General features: G+C 34.1%; 2 protein-coding genes across 2 annotated transcripts in view; one reads left to right on the forward strand and one right to left on the reverse strand.

Annotated features, from left to right (window-relative positions):
• The window catches only part of LOC117343681 (hemicentin-1-like), a 31305-nt gene extending 19591 nt beyond the window's left edge, over positions 1-11714 (forward strand). Inside the window, exons 9-16 of the mRNA XM_033906140.1 lie at positions 154-288; positions 656-689; positions 1474-1553; positions 2066-2096; positions 2843-2910; positions 4065-4101; positions 6657-6733; positions 9333-11714. Coding sequence (XP_033762031.1) covers positions 154-288; positions 656-689; positions 1474-1553; positions 2066-2096; positions 2843-2910; positions 4065-4101; positions 6657-6733; positions 9333-9406 — 536 coding nt within the window. The 3' untranslated portion in view covers positions 9407-11714. The remainder of the gene's footprint in view (positions 1-153; positions 289-655; positions 690-1473; positions 1554-2065; positions 2097-2842; positions 2911-4064; positions 4102-6656; positions 6734-9332) is intronic.
• A 3594-nt stretch (positions 11715-15308) lies between these two features.
• Positions 15309-24185, reverse strand: LOC117343706 (GTP-binding protein 10 homolog). The gene is made up of 9 exons (XM_033906172.1): positions 24023-24185; positions 21299-21504; positions 19773-19864; positions 19348-19492; positions 18572-18645; positions 18298-18350; positions 16930-17115; positions 16429-16552; positions 15309-15632 (listed from the first exon to the last, which is right to left on the reverse strand). Exons 1-9 carry the CDS (start codon positions 24095-24097, stop codon positions 15379-15381), a joined length of 1209 nt encoding a protein of 402 aa, XP_033762063.1. The 5' UTR covers positions 24098-24185; the 3' UTR covers positions 15309-15378.
• Between the last annotated feature and the right edge of the window lie 10 nt (positions 24186-24195).

The raw sequence follows: 24195 nt of genomic DNA on the forward strand, positions 1-24195 counted from the left end.
GTTTCTGTTTCCCGTGAAATACATATCGATCCGAATGAAAGTTATGTTGTTCCGAAACATTTCTTTTTATTATGAAACATATCCTAAGGGTGGTGATATACAAAAGTCTATACATTACTCATAATACGTATGTGTTGATTTTATTATCCCTAGGAGTTCCCGTCAGCGATGTTTCTATTAATGGAGGAATTATTGCAGCTGTCGTTGTTTCTCTCCTTGTCATCATCGCTTTAGGCGCGATCGCTTTTTTCATATTCAGGGGGAAGATTTTTGCATTGTTCAACAAAGGTAAATCAAATATTTGAAACTGTTATTTCTTAACATTGTCTTGTTTGAGCATGTTCTGTTAGGTGCACCATAATTTTCATCGCATGATGAACCTTTGTGACTTACATTGTACTATCTTTACTAAGTTTACATCATAGCAACATAATCAAGTTGGGCTGTCAGAGGTTACCAGTCAATGACTCATCCCGCTATTAATCGAATATTGATCATGTTGACCTATTATAGACAAATAAACAGATAAACAAATAATGAATAAATAAATAAATTAAATTAAAATTAATTTTTGCTATAGTGATGCATATGATATAAAGGAACGAAAAACAATTGATTAGCTAGTCATAATTATTCACTCATTTCTATCTTGCAGGGCGTGATACGGAGTTGCCAAGCTCTGGAAGTAGGTACGTCTGTAATCTGTTTTGTGCTTGAGAATTGAATTCTGGTTATGACCAATTATCAGACGAAGTATTGAAAAAAAAATCCATTATCCTGAGTGATTGTTTCTGTATGGTGGTCGTATGTCGCCATGGATAGTGCACACATCATATAGCACTATGACCGGGTTTCGATTTCCGTATGGGCGTGAATGGTATGGACTTTATTTCCGATAAATTGGGTTTTCTTCCTGTATTACCTTTATCATCTCCTTCACTACCCCATCAAGACTACACGTGCTTTTCCATACGGGCCCATGTAGGCATATCATAGCCGATAATAATAATTAAAAACAATAAGTTATCTCGGACATGTTTTTAAAATATATTTTCAAAACTAAATTCCCGAAAAATGTGTTATGACGAAAAACTGAATTAAGCAGAAAAAATATATTGGATTTTCCGATGAATGTACAACAAATACAAGATATCAACACCTTTCGAAAAAAGAGAGAGTTATATATAGTTCATCCAGTACTTTTCTGTAATGCTAAGGCCTAAAGTGATTATAGGAAGATAAATAAGACAAAAGGAAATATATATACATGTATATAACATAATTTTCTTAATATAATTATCATCTTTTAATGAATGAGGTGTAGCAAAAGATCAATACATTAAATAAGTTTCATATTTTCAATATTGGAAAAAGTACATGAATGATAAATCTTATTGGTTGACATGGAATTCTGATATGCATGTAATGATTCACTCTGCGCATACGATTAAACATGCAGGCCGCTTTTTTCAGGGTTAATGGATGTTCCGATATAAATGCAGACATAGAAACGGATACAAAGACGTACGATCAAGTGAACTTTGGTACACGAGGTAAATGTGCTGTTGAAATAAAATCAATTATACCGAGCAAATGTAGATTATTTAAAAAAACTTTCTCTAAATATATTTATGCAAACAGGGAAACTTCCTTCACGTGAAATTTACGTTTTCACAAAATACATTTCCTGTGAATTAAGCTTTTTGCCCTTTTCATGTGAAATTCACGTGAAAATTTTCATGTAAATTCACGTTAATTTCACGTAAATTTCACGTGAAGAATTTCGCCTATATCACCTATCATCATATACAAAATATGACTACAAAATCAATCAGCAATCTCCTGATACTGTGATTTGCATGAATAGGAACGATGATTTAATGAGATCACATTATTCAAAGATACGGTATTCAAAACTAAATTAATTGTGTATTGATGGATATGACCATTTGCATGTTATGTTAATTCAATAACGTTGATATTGGATCAACAATCATTATAATTCGTTGAAATGAAGTCGAGTGAATTTCCTTTCAAATGTATTTTATTTATTATGTTTAAACAGAAAATCCGCCAAACGAGGCAGCTCAGGACAAGTGAGTGATAATTCAATAAAATGAGTAATTCATTTCCTCAGTATAGTCATAGCATGATAATATCCTAATGACGTGTACAGTGTGCATAAGCAATTAATTATATAATTGTCATGTTAGTATTACTGTAAAGCACTTATATTTCGCGTGGGATTTATTTTTGCGCAAAACGCGATGAGATTCAAACACGAATTCAACTCCTGAAGATGACGACCAAGCTACCGGTTACCGATATACGAATATTGCACAGTCCCTGGCTGTAAAAGCTCATCAACCGCAAATTAAAAACTAATTTCTAGATCAGCGTTCGCGAAAGCATATACGAATTCTAAGTGATTTACAGTATAGTTCACGACCAACAACATTTTCACGGTTATGAGCTAGATTTAAGTCCCCAGTGTTACAACTACAAGCGTATGTGTTTAGTCTTGTATAGGTGCGGTTTTAAGTTGTCATATTGTGCTACTCTAGGTGTATGTTGCGTGAGGATTAGTATCATACTTTTCCATTGCACATCTACTGAGACTATATCGACAGGGGTATGATAATGATAAAACAAATGATAACACATATGCATAATTTAAAATGTTTACGGTAGTTCCTCCTTAAATTCTGATTGTCGAGTATTTATTTAAATTAAGTATAAAACATGTTTCAAAAGAAGCTCCGTCGTAAAATCTGATGGTCAAATATTTATCTAAACTGAGTTTAAAACATGTTTCAAAAGAACTATGCCTATTTGCCAACAGTACTTACGTCGCATTAACACAGGATCGAGATAAGCCGAACCTCTACGATGATTTACAGCGCAGAAAAGGTAGGATTGCTGGTTTATTGTTAAATACACAGACACATGCAGATGCACAGAGTTTATTCTGACTGTATTTCCTCTGCTATCATCGTAATTGCAAAGTAAAAGTTACTATTGTACATGAAGTTGGTTTAAAATGATCAATTTCTGAAAATGCGATTACGGATAGTTATACAGTTACATAGAGAACATATATCCACATTGTGAATTGAATGTTTAAGTGATAAGTTTGATTATATCAACATTGTGAATTGAATGTGTTAGGGATAATTTTGATTATATCCTCATTGTGAATTTGTTAGGGATAATTTTGACTATATTCACATTGTGAATTGAATTTGTTAGAGACAGGTTTGATTATATCGACATTTTGAATGGAGTGTGTTATGGATAGGTTTGATTATCAACATTGTGATTTGAATGTGTTTGGATAGGTTTGATTATATTCGCATTATGGATTTAATTTGTTAGGAATAAGATTTCACCGATACATATACAAATTAACAAAAATAGTTTCATCGTTTGCTTATTTACAGACAATCATTGTATTTTCTAAATAAATATATATATACTTATCAAACTATTAATGGTTAAATGTCTATCATCGGTGTATTATACGACTCATTACTGGATTTAGGGTTTCACCAATTTTAACAATATAAATACAATGTCAATCTGTATGAGTTCTTTGCTATTGTTTAGATATAATATTAACCGATCTTGAAAGAAAGGCGACAGGGTTTGCTCTATGTAATATAACATTACCTTCTTTGATATTTCTTTATTTCTAATATTATAACTTTTGTCATAACTTTTTAACATTAATTCCCGATAATATACTTTTAAACTATCTGTGACGTATCAATACAAGTTTCATATTAAATGATATCTAGAATATCAGTTTATTATGAGTTTGATAATTAAATGTAAAATATATATTCCATACATCTTTGAATTTTCGGATTGTTATGCAAATATATTCGCAATTTAATTATGAAATTGATATTGGTACAATGGACATTTCGGATATTTATCTTATTTTTTGCATTATTGCATTACTTTTAAAGTACCTCACGTTTGAAATAATGTGAAAGCCGAATGTTCAGCTATAATATAAAGCTTATAAGGATACATTTGTATTTGTTTATGAATTCATTTAGCTCCATGTGCGCAGGCGGAATATGCTAGCGTAAAACGGTAAGTATACCAGACCCTTACAAGCAATACTATGATATATTTGTAGAGCGGTTGATGACGACTTGTTTTATTCCATCCTGCTTTTGCTATTCTAACGTATATTATTTATTCAGCGGAAATACTTTCTAACTCTTATCTACCAAACTTACCTCTCAAAACTACGAATAACGCGAAATGACATCAGGTGTGATGAAGAAGCCCAAATCTTGCAAATTGGGACAATTTGTAAATTACAATAACTCAATTTTCTTCCGTTGATTGATATGTTGTGGGCCTCGTATCGAAGAAGGTACTCAATGATGTTCTTTTTAAGTCTTACTATTCTCTGACTGTACAGGGCCGTGTACCGAATGACTGGTCTTATTTGGTTAGTTTATATCGACGAGGTAGCACTATAAGATAAACAAGACAAGTGGCTTTTGCAAAATAAACAAAATCGGTTAGGGTTAGGGTGAAAGAGTCTGTCATTGACATTCACGATTGTAGTTTTAGATTGATTGAGAATTCGCCTTATTTACCTGATCTCGCTCCATCAGACTTTCGTCTATTTCCAAAACTAAAAAAAAAAAGCTATTTTAGGAACCCTACTCCTAATTACCCTAACATGCAGTGGATGACTTTCTGAACAGCAGCCAAGAAAAGGAGTTCTATAAAGTGGCATTGAGGCCCTTAAACACCGCTGGCGAAAGTGTACACTTAACCAAACTTCCAAGTGGTCACTTTTATATTTTGTATCTAATCTATTCTACGACATTGTCTTCTCTGGGTACATTGCGTATAAAACATTGCAACAGCGTTGCAAGTTTTCGGGTGGTTGTACGGATTTTATCCTTTCGTGTTCTGCCAACCGTGACTTTCGCGCCTTTTCCTGTTATCACTATGTACTGCACGTGTGCCTGTATCCAGATATCGTTTTATTACTCGTGTCGCCTCTCTGTGTATCGGTATTTCAAAAAAAACACTTAAGATGGGAAGTCTGACCACCGATGAAAGAGGCAGAGCACTTGAAATGTTAACAGCTGGCAGTTTTTTTGAGACAGGCAAGTACATGCTATGATGAGAGATACAATTTAATTCATATTACTCACACAATCTAAAACGATTCATGCTTAATGTTGTAACAGGTTGCCTGAATGTTAAACAGATCACTTTTGGCCATTCAGAAGCACTGGAGAAAGTACCAACAAACTGGCTCAGTTATTGACCATAGACGCCAACCAAGAGGAAGAGTTACGTCCGCTCGTCAGGGAAGAAATATAAGACGATGTCATCTCAGAGCAATATTTACCACAGCTATGGAGACAGAAAGAACTACGCATGGATCACATCGAAGACCTGTTACTGCTCAAACCATTAGAAATCGGTTAAAGAAGGCATTTGTCATGTTGTCGTCCTAGGGTAGGCCCTGTTTTTACTCAAAGACATCGTATTGTTCGCATAGCTTTGGCAAGGTGTCATCTGCGATTCAAAAGAGCAGACTGGGTCAATGTTCTTTTTGTTGACGAGGTTAAAGTCTTCTCCAAGCTGCTGATGGCCGCAAAAGAGGGTACAGAAGAAAAAGTGAGTGGATGATGCCAACTGCGTTATTCAGAGGGACAACGTTGGAAGTGATTATTTGGGGAGATATGTCCATGCATGCAAAGACGCAGGTTGTTCGGATTAGAGGAAATTTAACGACGGCTTCGTATCAAACATATGTCTTACAACCAGTTGCAGGTCAGCATATCAGGGGCAACTGCGTTGTGATTCTAGCCCAGGACAATGCACATTGCCAGGCCGCAAGGGCCTCCCACCAAATGTTAACCAACAACAACATCCTTTGCCAGCTCGAAGTCCGGATTGGTAATCCCATTGGACATGTTTGGGACCTCTTGAATATGAAAGTGAAGGCAACACGCCATCAACAGAATCTTGGTCAGCCGGAGCAAAACGTAGTAAATGAATGGAATAGAATTCTACAAAACCCCATACAGAATTTCATTTTATCAATCAGACAACGATGCCAAGCTGTTATCAATGCACGTGGAGGCCATTCACGATACTGATTGAGACTGTGACTTTCACTTTTGGGGATGACGGTCTTGCAGCTGCCATATCGGCTTCAATCAGTTGAATACATTGAAACAATTTGATACCTTACTTCATGATATATGAATTATTAAATTTATGATTTACAAAATAAATCTGATTGTTCATTATCATTTTATGAATAAAAGAGTTAGTGACCACTTAGAACTTTTGTTAAGTGTATAGGTACTGAAGGAGATAATGTTGAAAAATAATACAATATGTCCGGCAAAATCCGTTAATATGAGGTTCACAACTTATCAATCAGCCCTTAACTTATCAATCAGCCCTTGTACTTTGTAACAGGAATATACTGCAATATTTTGTGTTTTGTCTCAAATGATAATTTTGCTGCTTATTGTCAATAAAACATATTGAATGTTTATTTCGGAAATACAATTGTTGTGGAATGTCTTTTCAAAAAAAACTTTAATTTTAAAGAAGAGAAATGGCAAACTAGATGTACATGTACCTATTTACATTTACAGAGGGGATGATGCGAACCCAAAACATGAAAGACAATCACATTTATACATGAACGTGAAAATCAAAAACCCAAAGCAAGGTAAGTTGTCACCATCGTACTAACAAAATTTAAACAAATGCCTCCATTGAAGAGTCCTATTTTGGTATATGGATGAGGGGATATCATGTTACTCTCCCTCATATACACAATAAGACGCTTCTAACACTCTAACGTGCACACTGACGTTAGCGATTATACTGTGGACTGAAGCGGTCAGGGGTCACTAAAATGTATGAACTGTCGAAACATTGTATCAATATGTTCAGAAGTACAGTTATGTTATACGAAAGCCGCTATTTTCATTGAGAATCATATAAAAATGCGACATTCACATTAAATTTGTTTCTGGTGCAGGATGGAAATTATCAATACCAGACTACACGTACAGAAAAATATACATATATACTTTGTTTGTGGTTTCTGGCAATTCAACACTTAAACGATATTTGAAACGACCGTGTTTAACAAGAAGCTACTACGCGAAACTAACGCATTATATAAGAAGTGTCGGCTACTTTTGAAGATTATTGACATGAGGCACGACAGTTTAGTGAGATTGTAATTTGAGCTTGGCCTATATCCCTAGCTGTTGTTCTAGGCAAGAAGGTTATCGGATATATACGAATTATCAACGGGAGAAAATGATATTTCTCGAGGCCGAAGTTCATCGTATTCACATGAAAACATCGATAACTGCTTTATTATGTGACAAAACTGCAACATTTTCATATTACAGGATGATTCTCATTACCTGTAATAGGATTGATTAGACCATAGTGATCGACTGGAGAAAAGTTCAAAATGACAAAAAATAAGACAAAATTAGCAATATTTACAACTGTTGTTACAACTTCAGTCTACTAAACTCCGGGAACACATTTTCGACGTGACGGATTGCGGGAAAGTCCCTTGTTACTATATTTGGGTACGAATTCAATAATGATCATATCGGCCTGTAGCGCGGATTCTGGGTTGATATAATATTTGAGCAAAGTGAGAATGTTTAGAATTGGCCAAACTGGAAAGGGGAAAAATCACAGTCATATAATAAAACGCAAAAGTCACGCGATATAACGCGTTAGTTCCGCGATATAACTCGACAACAATATCATTTTCTTTTACGAAAATGGTCTCAACCGGCTTTCGTAATGTTATGTGTATAAAGGATTTTATATTAGTTTTCAATGTCAATGTCCTGTGTCTTTTGTACAATTTGTACAGTTCTCAGACTCATTTGCCTATATATAAGCGGTAAAAGAAACAATACAATGAATATTAATTGATAAACTGACGCGAATTTGATGTCAAATTTTAATTTTACAGAGCTAGATGTATACAATCTGTCTGGAATTAATCCTTAGTAACTGACCTCACTAGCCCCCAATGGCAATCACGACAGTAGAATTCGGGATTAGTTGTCATTTCCTGTTCCTTTCTTGTCTAGCCTTCCTTATAGCTAATTGGTCCGCTTTTTGTTATCCTGGACATTGTTGTAACAAGTATGAATAGATTTCGGTTTCTTTTTATCGAAAGGCGACCGTGTGTATTAGAGACATACTGCCTGGTTAATATTCTAATTAAAAAGTCATAAGATGAAGCATATCAATCAGTGATTATGCCAAAAAATGAATGTCGAAAGCAAAATTGACACTTGCACGTGAAAGATTCTTAGATTATTCGTCACCAATGACTTTAAACAAGCATATTTTAGCGGTAATTTTCATTTCAGCGTTAGATTTTGCGCTGGAAGAATTCGGAAAATGTATGATAACACTAATTTTAGTTTATTCTACATTGATTTATATGACAATCATTGTTGGTGCGCTATTTTATCATTCCGCTAATCTGTTTTTATTTGGTTTTGAGCAAACATTTGAGTGCGTCAAAGTAAATAGTTTGCAGTAGCTCTTCCGGATTTTGAAAATGTTGTTATCTGAAACGGATCATGGACTTAGTTTTTCAATATTGTACACTTCAGACATAAGCATCGCACACGCTATTCTAACCTGCGTAAACGACGTAACAACATTCCAGACATTTGTTTTGATATTAACTAGTGAATTGATATCATAAGGACGAAAAATTCTATCGTTAGGCATGCTTAAGCCATCTAATTTGGGTTAAACAAATTATATTGTTCTGTGAACTATGTATTTTTGTTTGTGAAAAGTTATCCGTTTTTGTTACTGACACCTTATTTAGTAGTTTTAAGAATCCAAATATTTAATCAATTGATTTTTTTTTATCATTGGATGAAAGAAGTATTTAAATATGAAACGAATCATCCTTTGAATAACACGTATTGTATGTTTTTTTCTCTTGTCTGAAAAGAACATAAGAAATCATATATTTTGACGCATCACATAAAAAAACCCATAGGTATTCTATTTAAGTCTGTGACGTCATAATACTGTACCTTGTGATGTCATATTCGATGACAAATGGAGAGACAAATGAAATATGCAACTATTACGCTGTATAACAGCCCATGCATCTTCCAAAACCAATAACTTGAATCAATAAAGGTATTTAAACCAAATATATATATATATAAAAAAAACATAGAAAAATTTAGTAAGTTATTTCAAACTCGTTTTGCTTATTAAATATTTGATACTTTTGTTTATCTTATTTACAGATACGGACCCAACCTATATTAATAGTCATGTTTTGGAAATGAAAAAACGGAAAAGGAAAAAAAAGAAAAGTTGAATGAAAAAACTTAAATCGGACGTATATTTTCTCTTTTGCAGAAATGTGTTATCTAATTGCAAAACGTGTTTTATATATTAAGTTTAGGATGTCAACACATTTAAAATACGTTATTCAGAAACAACTTCCAAAACGACAATTTGTCATTGTGGTGAGGAACCATAGTGGTACATGTATTGATATATTTCTATACCGTGTGTACCATTTGTTGGTACACTGTATTGATATATTTCTATACCGTATATACCAATTGTTGGTGTTAATTGGATACATTTCCATAACGTTCATGTAGGTACTATCTATTGATGTTAATTAGATATATTTTTATACCTGTCTGTACCATCTTTAGTTTTGATAAGATACATTTCAATTTGTGGTTGTTAATTAGATATATCTTTATACTTGTCTGTGCCATTTTATGTCTTTTTTATAAGCTGTCGATATACTGTACATGTCGTGGCATTGGTAAGATACAAGTCATAGTAATTGTCTATAAATTATAGAGCTGTGTTCTTTAGCTGTGTATAATTATACCGATAAATGACAGAGTGTGAAGTGTTATAGAAAGATACCATAAATGTAGTGTAATAGGGATTAAGTTATATACAGTATACCTGTACACAAAGTCTACCTTTAGTCCGCAGGATTATCTGGTATTATTTTGTTAATACTGGTTCAGTCACTTGAAAACAACGCATCCAATGTCGCGACCAGAGGTGATCTTGGATGGAACTCTACTGTTGTCAAGCTAAACCTCGAAGTATGTAGACTCTGGTTAAGGCTCGCGGGTACAACAGAGGACCGTATGGTTAAACGGCTCCACGAGTGGTCTAAAACCAGGACAGGAAGCTGGGATAAACGTGTTGAAAAACTTTTTAATGAACACAATCTTAATGAATTCTTAGCGCCTAGCCCTATTCCGAGTTACTGTATGAATTTAGCTAAATGTGTATTCAAAACAAAGGACGAAAACAAGTGGTATCATGAACTATGGAATGATATAGGGAAAACTAATGGAAATAAGTTGCGTACTTACCGTACATTTAAATCTGTTTTTACCCCAGAATCATATATATATACTGTTGTAAATTTTAAGCATAGGCAAACGTTAGCCAAGTTCCGTTGTGGTAATTTGAAATTGAAAATAGAGACAGGCCGGTATTCTCGTCCTCCCTTAGCATTACATGAGAGGAAATGTATTTTATGTCAGTCAGGATTAGTAGAAGACGAGCGCCATTTTTTAATTGACTGTGAGTTTTATTCAGATATTAGGCGAATTTTATTTAGTGAAGATAGCAATTATTGTCCAAACTTTTTAGAATTAAACCCATATGAACAATTTCATTATCTTATGACAAGTGATGATCTTCAGCCTATTATAGCTTCATCACTCTATCTGATGTATCGCAGAAGATCCTGCTTTACCTATATTAAAACAGAACTTTTAACTATATTGTGTCTCATAAGTCAAATTGGCTGGATGTCAATATAATTTTAATGCAACTTGTAAAGTTTTTATGACTTCTACTGTATTTTATATATCTGTAATATTGACATGTGACACGTTAATAAAATATTTTGTATTGTATTGTATTGTAACTTTGCATATAATAAATACTTTGTGCAAGCCGTTGGGCGATATCTTGGCGTGTAAGTGCTCGATTTCGCATTGACCGAGATTATTTTATATTGACTTAATCAAACATGTCATTATCTATTTCATACAATTACGATTAGAAATATTTATGATTTACATTTTGATAAAATCTATTTATACATGCACACACGGTAATGTCTCTTTCATCCTTCATGCATATTCCTCGGGGATTATCGTGTTAAAGCGAAAGTGAAAGCGACCCTGCAATATCACGGATGTTTGTCGCTTCATGAATACATTTGCATTTAGTTAAATGGTGTTTTTATGATTTATCATGGGTCAGATTATGATGTCTGATCGATGATGTTATGATTTATATTTTGAACAGATCACGATGACTTATTGGTGATATTATGATTTATCATGGGTCATATTAAGTTAACTAATTGGTGAGGTTATGATTTACAAAAAAATGTACCTAAGATCCAATTATGGTGACTAATTGGTGATGTTATGAATTATCATGATCAGACTATGATAAATAATTTGTGATGGTGATGCAAGTAGAATGAATGTGAATATATATATATATATATAATGAGGTGTGCAAGCCCTACTGTGAGAGGACATATATGTACATATACATGTAATATAGAATAAACATGTTGTGTCTGAATAAAAAGAAATCAATAAAGAAAATAATAATAATAATTGTTGTTATGAATTATCTGTTATTGTTAACAACAATGGTTTTCTGACGTTTTGATAATAGGGACATGACTTAAATTCGACAGATCCATACTATATATTTACAGCATGGCCAAATGTTATACATGTATAGGTTTGGTTTGTTTTTGTTTAACATCAAAAAGGTTATGATTTAAGAAAAAAAAAAAGTTCCTAGGATCAAAATATGATGACTGATTGGTGATGTTATGAATTATCATGATCAGACTATGATAAATAATTGGTGATGGTGATGCAAGTAGAATGAATGCGAAAAAAAACCCAGCCAGGGTCATTTAAGGACGTGCCAAGTTTTGGAGGTGGAGGAAAGCCGGAGTACCCGGAGAAACACCACCGGCCTACGGTCAGTACCTGGCACACTGTCCCACGTAGGTTTCGAACTCGTAACCGAGAGGGCTAGTGTTAAAGTATCGGAACACCTTAACCACTCGGCCACCGCGGTCCCCTATGTTATAAAGGTAATATATTACCAGGAAGTAGGTCCAATACAGTGAAATGTTTAAAAATTAAATCAAAGGATTTTAAGAAAATCTTCGATTCTTTTATAAGTTATGGTTTTGCAAGTTCTAAAATCTCTGTTTTGCGTTTACCACAAATAATGATGAATGAATTAAGTTATACTGAATCATTTTTGAACTTTAGAGATTGCCAATGGAAAAACATTAAAAATAATTAATATGTTTAAATTCATCTTATAAGTACAAAATATTAGAAATAGTAGCAAATTATGAAGAGGCATTTCTAAAATGCGGGGGTTCTAAATATCCCACGACATCCTAGACGGGAGGAATTACGCCTGGGGATATATGTCCATCTGTTACTGACAGAGTACTTTTGAAAGGTGTTTAACATCCTCGTAACAATCAGAGTCATGTGAAGACGTGTGTCAGGAAGGCTGCAACAGAGGAAATGATAGATAGAGGGAAACGGATGGTCGTTTCGGGTACAACATATCTGGTATAGGTCTTCTCAGGGTCATCACAATTAGTCACTTCGTTCGTCATGTCGTGGGATACAGCGGGCATATTCCCCGCGCTCCATCGTATGGAAAATAGATGTAGTATGTATAAAACTGTATATCATACAGCTGTTCTGTCCTTGACTCGTCAGTGATGCTGGGGGCATCATACAACTGCTTCGTCCTTCTAGAACTCGTCAGTGGTGTCAGCGAGTTGCAGAGAGGATTTCAGTAGCTAGAAAACAATGAAAATGGACCTTATCAAACGTTTAAATATCCTACTTCATAGATAAACCTGCCTACTACAAGGACTATACACACACAGGGTTTAAGGCAAAGGGAAATTTTCACTAATCAAGTAATTATGCTAATCACCTTTTGAATTGCATGAGCTCAGGTGCGTGATGTTTCCTATTTCTAATCAAACTGGTTTACAATTAAATCGTAAGATAAAAACCAATGATAATGAGGAATAAATTTCCACATAAATGAATGTAATATGACACACAGGGAAATACGACATGTGGATGTAAATATGGTATTCGTTATATTGTTATATCATTTCCTTCTTCCTTATTTTGTGTTTGAGGATGGAGAGATTATAATAAGAGACATAACAGGACCACGCCTCTCGTTCACAACCATGTATGACAGTTCCACAGGGGTTTGACACGTTCCTAAGACCCCGAATGAAACATCAATCCTTTAGTGATCTAGAGGTCATACCCTTGGCGGAATTTTCATTTAGTTATATTTCTGATCGAAAGGTATTCAACCACTTAAAAAGTTTCTTCAGATAAAAAAAAATGCACTTTTTTCTTGAACTTGTTAAGGTGTGATTTCCGCATGAGATTAAAAATATCTTTTTAAGAACATCGTTGGTTGGATTTCCAAAATGGGTAATATTTACACTCTGATTTAATGAAAGAAGCGTGTTGGGCCTTGTTCCGGGATTCCTGCATTTTAATACATCCTGTATGCAAAACGAACAAAGTTGGGGTCTCCAGCAATATTAAATTAACATAATGTCATTTGACGTCAAATTTTGTCTGACCTCAAATTTGCTTTTGTATTAAATATCCCTGAAAGTTACAGAAGTCAATCATTGTAATATGTATCAATACTGTTATTGCTGTTTTCAGAAAACTCCATTTCTCCATTAAATCTATTATCAGACAATCTTTGATATTATATATATATTTTTTAAATTTTTTAACATCATTGATTCTTTAAACTAGCGCCATTTTTCAAATCTACCTACCTAGTTATAAGTAATTTACAACTTAAATTATGAAATTTGCAACAAATCTTTATTGTTGTAAATATACTTGATAATTAACCAGCTCCTAACAAGTTTACACCTGTATATACAGGGTATATCTTAAATTTTAAATCATAGTAAACATACCATATTAATTCATCAATAATATACATAACTGCATCTAAAACCCTTGAACAGAAAACAAAAAATTAACATCTCAGCATCTGTAACATATTCCATAATTCCGTAATCCTGACCAGAAGACTAGTTTATATATTACTGTATAATTGTTACAAAAGTCACCAATTCATCATCATTTGCAATCATAATTAATGTGTAATATTCCTAAAATAAAATTCACATCAGAAAATATTTTCTTTCATACAACACAGGTTTAATTAGAGTCCATTTTTGGTAAGGAAAGACATTCTTTTCTTTAACCTGGGTAGGGAAAAAAAGCTTATACATGTATATATGTGCAATAATGGCACTCAAAATAGCTTAGCATTTTATGTAGTGTAACCACATCGCAAATTAATTATGTCTTCAATTTTGATAAACATTTCAAGGACATTGATGATAGTTTGATGAAAGGGTTTCACAACTCTTTACAATTTATCACTTTTTTAAAAGTATGTGAGAAAAATAATCAAAAATGGGTCAGAACTGTGAATAGGGATATCTCAACCTTTGCATTAGTGTTTGGCTGGCCAGCATAAGCATGGACTCTTGTGACCTTGAATGAAAGTCAAGGTCATCCATTTGAACAAATTTGGTGGCCCTTCATCCCAGTATGCTACAGGCCCAATATTATGTCTTTGGGCCTTTCAGTTATCAAGAAGTCGTTCAAAGATTTTAGCATATTTGACTTCTGTGATCTTGAATGAAGGTCAAGGTCATCCATTTGAACAAACTTGGTAGCCCTTATCCCAGCATGTTACAGGCCCAGTATAAGGTCTCTGGGCCTTGTGGTTATCAAGAAGAAGTCGTTCAAAGATTTTAGCATATTTGACCCCTGTGACCTTGAATGAAGGTCAAGGTCATCCATTTGAACAAACTTAGTAGCCCTTTATCGCATCATGCTACAGACCCAATATCAGGTCTCTGGGCCTGTTGGTAATTGAGAAGAAGTTGAAAATGTAAATTGTTAACAACGTACGCTGCCGGACAAAAGGCGATCACAATAGGTCAACTGAGACTTTGTCTCAGGTGACCTAAAAAAATGATTTACTCAAATGTGGTAGATAGCCCGCTATCTCAAGCCTAAGGGATATATAGAATATAAAATAAAGCGAATGATTGTGCCATGTTCATGATACACTAAAAAGAAGGCATCGCATAAGTGATTTTTAAGTTTTTTTTTATTTTTCCAAACAATGAGAAAACACAAAAACTTATAAAGCTCCCCCTCAAAGTAACCTAGCCTTGCTTTGTTCATTTTTTAATCTAAGGCGTTCCCTTAGTCCTTTTGAATGATCTGGTAACACTATTCCATGTTGTTCCTTTATTTGTCTCTCCTTTTCATCATGGTAATCAAGTCTCTTTCGAATCAGCTCTTTCACCATCTCAACAGAGTCTTTATTTTTCGCTGACATTTTCAAAATACCGTCAAACTTTATAAGATGCTCCGGATGAAATTTTGGATCCACTGTACTGAGGGATTCTGGAACAACAAGACAACCTATCAACGATCATAACTAATCTCCTCTGCATGAACAATATATGTGATTACAATATTTGGCATCATTTAACTTTCTGACATCTACCAAAAGGAGGACCTACACAGGATACTTCTTCACCATGTAAACTTGGCCCCAGGTTCAATATCTAGTAGAGGCAGTGATTTAAATTTAATCGGTCATGGGCTCTCTTACCCATTTATCTCTGCTAGGGATTGTACAGGGACCTCTGGCGTACTAGTCTTACCCTCAAACTGTTGAGCTCTCTGTAGCTGAGCAGTATATTGCGTCTAGTATTTACCAGGGGTACAACCATGTAATTAACCGTGGAACTGCTTTACTGAGGTATGTTTACTCATTATAATGACACGGCTCTAGAAAACATAAGCATGCACTAGCTAAATTTGCAGGCAAACATCATATTTTCAGCAAAGCTTTGTCATATATATAATGGCAGTTCAATGCTTTATATTTTCATTTCCAATGCCAGCCTTTTCTCTGTATATCATTGATTTTATTTCAATTTTAAATTTCACATGATTATACATAAATGACAGTTTGATTCTTTTAAATAAGTAGAACAGCCCTAAATGACCCTAGTTGTCGATGGGCCGTAAAACATAAACAAACAAGGTAGAACAGCCATTTTGATGGCGAACTGTCAGCCGCTCCAAAAATAGCTGCAACAATGATGTTTTAAGTGGGCATGAAATGAATGGCGTTCACATTCCTTTAAATCACACATGCTAATTAACCATTTGAAGTCTTTTATATATTTACCTGGAAGGTGTTTCACTTTCATTACAACATCTTTCGTCTTTTCCATGTCACTGTCGAGGTCAATTTTATTAAGTGCTAAAATAGCAGGCTTATCTAGAACTTCCCTGTTGTACAATTCCAGCTCCTGTGAGAGAAATAAAGGATGAGATAGTTATCACCATGGTAACAAAATATCACCATGGGGACATTATACTCGAGGGCAACCATTATACATTCAATCAATGTTTTGTACATGTAGGTTGTTAACCAAAACAATTTTTGTAGCCTGTCATCCCAGCATGCTATTTATAATCCAATAAGATAATCCTGGAACTCTTGGTTATTGAAAAAAAAAACAATTGTCTCATGTGACCTTCAAAGTAAGTCAAGGTTATTGACAGGTGAGCTAATAGTGAACACCTGTTTCATACAGGTGGTGTTTCTGTGTGGGTGACAGTGTAAGTCCTGTAAGTCTTATATACAGAGCACTTATAGATATACCATATCTGTGCAATGCTTCACCTTATTCAACAGGAGTATGGTCTCAAATGCCGTTCTGTGACTGTATCTTGAGTGGAGCTGGAAGCCATTAATGTCAATGATAAACAGGAGAAGTTTGGTCCTCTCTATGTGCTTGAGAAATTTGTGTCCCATGCCTTTATTTATATGGGCACCCTCGATCAGGCCAGGCAAGTCTGCCACAGTAATCTGTGGGGAAATGTAAACATTTTATTACAAAACTGAGACTTCCATCTCTTGTTAGATTACGAATCAACTTTAAGTTAAGATTTATTTTCATTTTCAAATTTAAAAAGTCATTAAAAAGATTTTTTTTTGGTGTGTTATAAAAGATCTTTCAATTGATCACTAATGTTAAATGTTACAATACCAACAATTATTAATTGATAACAAATTAATCTTCTCCAAACTGAAAACCATTTACACTAGTAGAGGGCTTATTTGAGGATAAATATGGTACTTAACTTTTACACTTGGGGAGCTCGAGGGGCTTATTAGAGGATAGATGTGGTACAAAACTTTTACACTTGGGGAGCTCGAGGGGCTTATTAGAGGATAGATGTGGTACAAAACTTTTACATTTTGTGAGGAGGCTTTTTTGAGGATAAAGAAGGTACTTAACTTTTACACATGGGAGGGGGCTTATTTAAGAATTACATGTAATACTGTACTAAACTTTTACACTCGGGGAGGGGGGCTTATATATTTGAAGAAAATTTTTAGGATAAATACAGGGTTGAACATTTACACTTGGGGAAAGGGCTTATTTGACGATAAATACATGGTACATAAAACATGTGAGAAATTAAAAATTTGATTTGTATTAACATTCACTTGGAAGTTGAGATAAAAAGACACCTTTTATCACAAATTTACAGTGAACTATCATCATACATGTAGTTACTTCATATGAAAATAATTTCATGATCATAAATCAACTACAAAAAGGTTCTTAAATGCTTTGTAAAATCTTTGTGAAAACTGAAAACAAATCAATGCTATTGTGCCTAATTAATCATACCTAAATACTGTAATCATACCTAAATACTGTAAATATATACTCAAATTTTAACATAAAACCAAACGTAAACAGATTTTGTGTAATGATGAATAAGCACACCAAAATACTTGCCGTAAAAAAATAGTAGTCAGCGGAATCATAATTTATAGCGCAACATGAAAATTGTTAAGATAATATATCTACTTTTTTGTTTATTTTTTTGCAGCTCACAGGGGAGAGGTGGCATCTTTTTTCTTTAAATTAATTTCTGCACTATGTTTCAATTACATATATTTAAAAAAAGATGTAAATACGTTTTTTTAAGATCAAAATCAATTAGAGAATGAAGAATTTCTAACTGATTCACATACCTGTCTCATATCTGGGTAATGCATGGTTCCGACATAAGGTTGTATTGTTGTAACTGCAATTCAATATTGAAATATTGAATATTAGCAAAACAATCTAGCTGATAATTTTGAGTCATGTCATCGGAAGAAAATTTCATCCTTTAAATGTTTTTACTATTAAGACTTCAATGACTGATGCTTGTTGAAAGTCAGAAGTCAGCCTGCCCAGATCGATCAATTATAAATCTGAAAGAATTTCATGTCAATTGTTCATGTCAAATGTTCATCTACGTACAGGGGTATGCAGCGATCTTTGGAGATGTTCGAGACAAAGCAGCCAAGGTTGTAGATTTACCCGCATTTGGAAATCTGAATGGTTGAAAATATTTGTATAATGTATAACATGATTAATATTGATGAGTAAGAGCTTTGTGACTGACTTATTGTTATAGAATAAAGAGGAAGAATTAATTATTAAAGAAAAAAATCCAAGTTACAGCTGTATATCTATAAAATGTAGAAATTTATTAGCTTTTGTGAAAAATACATATATCGGTAAGTCTTAATTAGACATTAGAATTATGACATGATAGACAATACATAACAAAGCAATATGAACAATTGTACATGTGCATTGTACTCTTTTGACATCTGTAACTATGAATTTCATGAAGATAATGATTAAGCCGGCATGATCCATCACAGATTTAATGACTAGCTCAATCTGCCTTTCCCCTACTGGTACAGGGGAGACAACTATCATAAAAAATATACACTTTCCCTTCCAACAGTATCTACATTAATTTTATAAATTATTCGTAATATTTGCTAGAAAACTCTAACATGCAGGTATTTGCATACAATTTACACGGTACAAATATAGTATTACATAGAAATGTATACATGTATGTACAATATGTACTAAAAATATAGTAGGTGCATTAACTATTCAATAAAATTTTGATGGAATGAAATAGATTCAATAAATACACTTTTAGAAATAGATTTCTTTTTATTTCCATTTTGGTAATTTTGAACTCTAGTGAATATTATATCTAAAGGAAACCTTACCCCACTAGGGCAACATCCGCAATGAGTTTTAGGTCAAGAACAATTGTATGTGCCTCCCCTCTCTGACCAAGGAAGTTAGTTTGTTCTATGCCTCCTTTTCCACCTTCTGCTACTACAACTTCCTGACCATCCTCATCCAGATCAGCTAAAGAAAACACAAAGATATGTCTAATATAACAATTTTTTATTTAAGGGTAAATGATACATGTACTTTTTTGTCTCCTTTTAGAAAGGGTTCTCTGTGAAGGAAACATGAAACTTGGTTAAAATATGAACTTGGTTAAAATACAATTAACAGGTCAAAGGGAATAGACTTTAACTTTCTCCATTTGGGTTTATATTTCCATAAGCTGTATGGATAGACAACTGCAACAATTATGTACAGTCAATTCACAATTTGATATGGACACTAAAAATAGCATTACCAATTTCTGTGCCATCCGGGTTTTTGACCGAAACTCCGACAGGCACCTCTATACAAACATCTTCACCACGGTTTCCAAGGATCCAATGTCTCCTGCATTTAACAACGGAAAAAGATTTTCATGGAGAATTGAAGTTTCTCATTTTTTTCATCCTAATGGTCTTAACCTATATGGAATATGTAAATTAAATAAACAGGAAACATAATGATACTTTCAAATTCACAAAGTGGTTATGTGTTTTGAAGTGAACATAACTAAATCTAGTAGAATATATCAGGAGTGGCAGATCCAACATCAGGGAAGGCAGTTTTTGTGTGGTTCAGTGATGCCCAGTTGATGGTTTCCACAAGGAATACAAGAGTCTGGATGTAGAGTTGAGTAATCAGAGGCAAAAGATTATCATAACAACGTCTAGCTGGGTTTCCTGGCAATAATCCAAATGTTAACTAATGACACTAAGGCATTTACGTTGTAATGGTCATCTTTTACTTCTGGTAATGGAGTCTAGTGTTGAGAGTAAGCAGCACCAGGGCAGGCAATTTTGACTAATATCGGAGTTAAGACTTAACAAGTTTGACATGTAGATTAAAGGTGGCCATCACTCATGTACATGTATGTACCTGTAAGTGCTGAATGGTTGAGCTTGTATCCGAGAATCCCACACATCAACCAAACTAAGATGGCTATGGCAACCACAGGCCATTTCATGTCCAAAACAATGTATTTAGTGGACAAAGTACCGGTATGTGTATAGTTGTTTGTGGATTGTCAATTGTTGTAACAGACAAAGCCCAAGACGGAAATGAAGCAGTAAAATAATGGATAGATCAGAGGCTAATTAACATTTTCAATATTGTTTTGATTTATAACCTGTTCAATTTACACACACTGCGGAACAGGCATTTATGAGATGCTTTTTGATAATGATCACTATCTTGATCAGATTGAATTTGAATGCTTCTAATAAGAGATATGGTCATAATACTTATATTTAATAATTATTGATACATTGTACATGTAAGTCTATATGGTCTCTAATTTGTCAAGACAAAAACAGAAGCATTGATTCATGTAGAAAAAATACAAAAGTAGAAAAGAAAAGAAGAAACTGAAATGAAGAAGGGAATGGTCTAGAAAAGAAAAGACAATTGAAAAAGGTTGCTCTCTGCAATATACACCAAGTAAAAAATTTAGCCTAGTGCACAGGGGCTTGGCACGATTTTCCAAATGATAGTCCATATATATATGTAGATACTATATACATATATATATAGACTATCATTTGGAAAATCGTGCCAAGCCCCTGTGGCCTAGTGGTAGGATTCTTGCATTATAGGTATTTTTTATTACTCCTTCATTATATTATAGGCCTAATGAGTTATTATAACCCACAGTCCATTCTTCCAGTATAGAAATATATTGTAGCATATACTTGCAAGCAGAAGGAAGAGGTTTGCTCCACAGCAGAGCACACTAATTTTATCTTGCATTTTTGTTACAATACTGTCAACATCAAAACTGCATACCTGCTATCTTGCCCAACTTCTGCAGTAAAACGCTTCTTCGGATTGTTTTCAAAGACAGTTTTCAGGTTTAGAATATCCTTATTTGCTTTGACGTAAACACAGCCTCCGTCTCCACCAGATCCACCATACTTCTGGAAACCCTGCCCTCCTGAACCTCCCCTCACGTGTACACGTAGGGAATCTATAAAGGTGTATTTTCTTGGCTTCTACAAAAGAATATAATACACAGTATTGACATGTAAATTGTGAATTTTTTTTTTCAGACATCTACATAATGTAGAAGTCATCACTCCTTGCTTTACAAAGTACACAATTATTTTACCAGAGCCATGTTCAGAAAACAGATCACTCACAACTGACAGCAGGCAATCACATCTGAATAAGCATGTGTACCTCAGCATATCAACAAGAATATAGGAAAGCAAGTAGTGTGCCTCTCATGGGTATTGAACTCATCACAAACCTCAGCTTACTGATCTATTGCTCTACTGACCAAGGAGTATCTCCCCTAGCACAAAGATAAAAAGCAACCATATCACTCAATGTATTACTATATACAATTAAAACCTACTCCCCCCTTTCAAAATAATATGAACTTTTTGGAATTCTTACATATTATTCAGAGGAGTTTAACAATCTATAAGAATATATAATAACCTGTAAAAAGATACCCTGTATAATACAAATACTTGTATATGGATTATTGGTGATGTCAAGATGATCCATTTGTAATAAAAAATCAGTTGGTAACCCTTCTGCTTTATGACGATCAATTGAAAAAAAAATTGTTCAGCGATTAATACAACAAAACTTTATTTTTTGTTATTTAAAATAGTATTCTATATTCTTGTAAAAGTAGAGAGTATAAATATAAGGTCGCCTTACTATCTATCTCTAGAGGGACTTTAGTCTAGTGGTAGGATGTTTCCCTTTAGAGCGAGAGGTTGCTATGCCAGGTACACGTACAGGTAGGGTATTTTTCATTACTATACTTCCTATTACAGATTCGGTTCAGTTGACCACTCCAAGTGATAGCTATAGGAGATTGAGAGGCTTCTTTAGAGCTTAAGAATCTTGGTTGTGGTTGTCTTCGAGGGCAAAGACTTTGTGAATGAGGGATTACTACTCAATCAATGTAAAATGTAAAGAGAGTATGAGGTCACCTTACTATATCAGACAAGGCCTAGTGTAGCAATGACAGGCATACACAAGTTATGGCACTTTCCCATTCTGCCCTGTGTTAAATAGGTCAATATTGAATTCCATGTTTACCAGCTATAATTGTCGTTCTTTCTATTTTCACTACACAGTAATCACAATAAAGTATGTTCTACTTGTCTTTCATATGATTATTACGTTTATCGATGTTTTCTTCAGCAAAAACGCCTTAATTCATAGCCTCCCACAGCGTAAATATGGCATCATTGCTGCCATTTTGGTAGTCATGTGATAGCAATAGAGGCCTAAAATATATAAAGACACGTGTTAATTGGAATCAATTGTGTGTTTTGACTAATAGGAATGCAAAGCAATATCTAACCATGTGGTAAACCAGAATAGAAAATAGTTTGGCTACTGAAACTGGAGCGGAGAGACGAGGTACCGATAAAATCGTTAATATTTCCTTACTTACCCTTTGTGACACCCCCTTGACAGTGATATTATGAAACCTAGGGCACTTTTCTTTTAGAAAACATAACTTTCAAAACTTCAGAATGAAGCGCAACCGTGCGCAGGGTCAAAGAAGATGAGTATTCCACACTGAAATGTAATTCGCCATGATTTTCGAAGGGGGGGGGGGGGGGTAACTCTAATCTAGTAGCCGAAGTTTACTACTTATGAAATATAAAAACGTACGGTAGGCCTATTAATCTAGCGTTGTTACACGAAAAAGTGGTCAATTTGAGTGGTGATCACTAGTTTATATGGATGGTTATAATATAACATTATGTTCTTTAATTTAAATGCAGATTCAGACTGCACTTGACTCATTTTTTTCACAAAGAAATCAATTTGATAATCAAATATATTTCCATTTTCATACAGAAAAACGAGAAATTTCTTAATTTGGGAACACCAGACTTATGCCAGTAGGCATTTGACAAATTTCAACGGCGTCATTCGATCATGAAATTTTTTGTCCGCGAAACTTCGTACTTGATGAACATTTTATTTACCCTACTGTATAAAGTGAGTGTTTTCAAATTAAGAGACAATGGAACTTTTTGATATTATATTGACTTGAACTATAACAATAAACACATCTTCCTGAAGATAGTTGCATTATTTTTTGAAGAAATAGGAAAGTATCCTTTGATGGCAGAATCCAGTTGTTTTCCCTACATTTCAAAGTGCCATAACTCTGTCCATTTTGAAGGTAGAGTCTTCATTTTTGCACCACTTAACTATATTTGTAAAGACCTTTCCAACAATGTATAACATGAAATGTTTCCTATAATTTAAAAAAATGGCCTGTTATTGCTACCTAGTGGTAATTTTCCTTTACCTATAGTGGCCGTATGACGTTTGCCTTGAGAGCGACAGGTCGCTAGTTCGAGCCAAAGCGCGGGTAGGGTATTGGTTGTTTGGATACGGAAAATGTCTTAGAGGTAGCTCTATTTGTTTTAACACACGACACATAGAAATTGTAAATACTGTATTTTGTAGAGCATTATGGATTTCTGAAATCCTGTACTGTAAATCATGTTCATAAAATAAACTTACGGTATTTTTAGGTGCTGTCTTTGATGAATAACTTCGCACTGCCAAAAAGCAAATTCTCTTCGCTGTATTCATCATTATGTACTTTCTTTATGAATCTGTCATGTTTCCTATCACATTTTCCTGTTAGGGCGCAGACATATTGAATTGACTTTATCACCTTCTAGACAGAAGAG

Source organism: Pecten maximus, chromosome 15, assembly GCF_902652985.1.
Source record: "Pecten maximus chromosome 15, xPecMax1.1, whole genome shotgun sequence".
In the NCBI taxonomy this organism is placed as follows: Eukaryota; Metazoa; Mollusca; class Bivalvia; order Pectinida; family Pectinidae; genus Pecten; species Pecten maximus.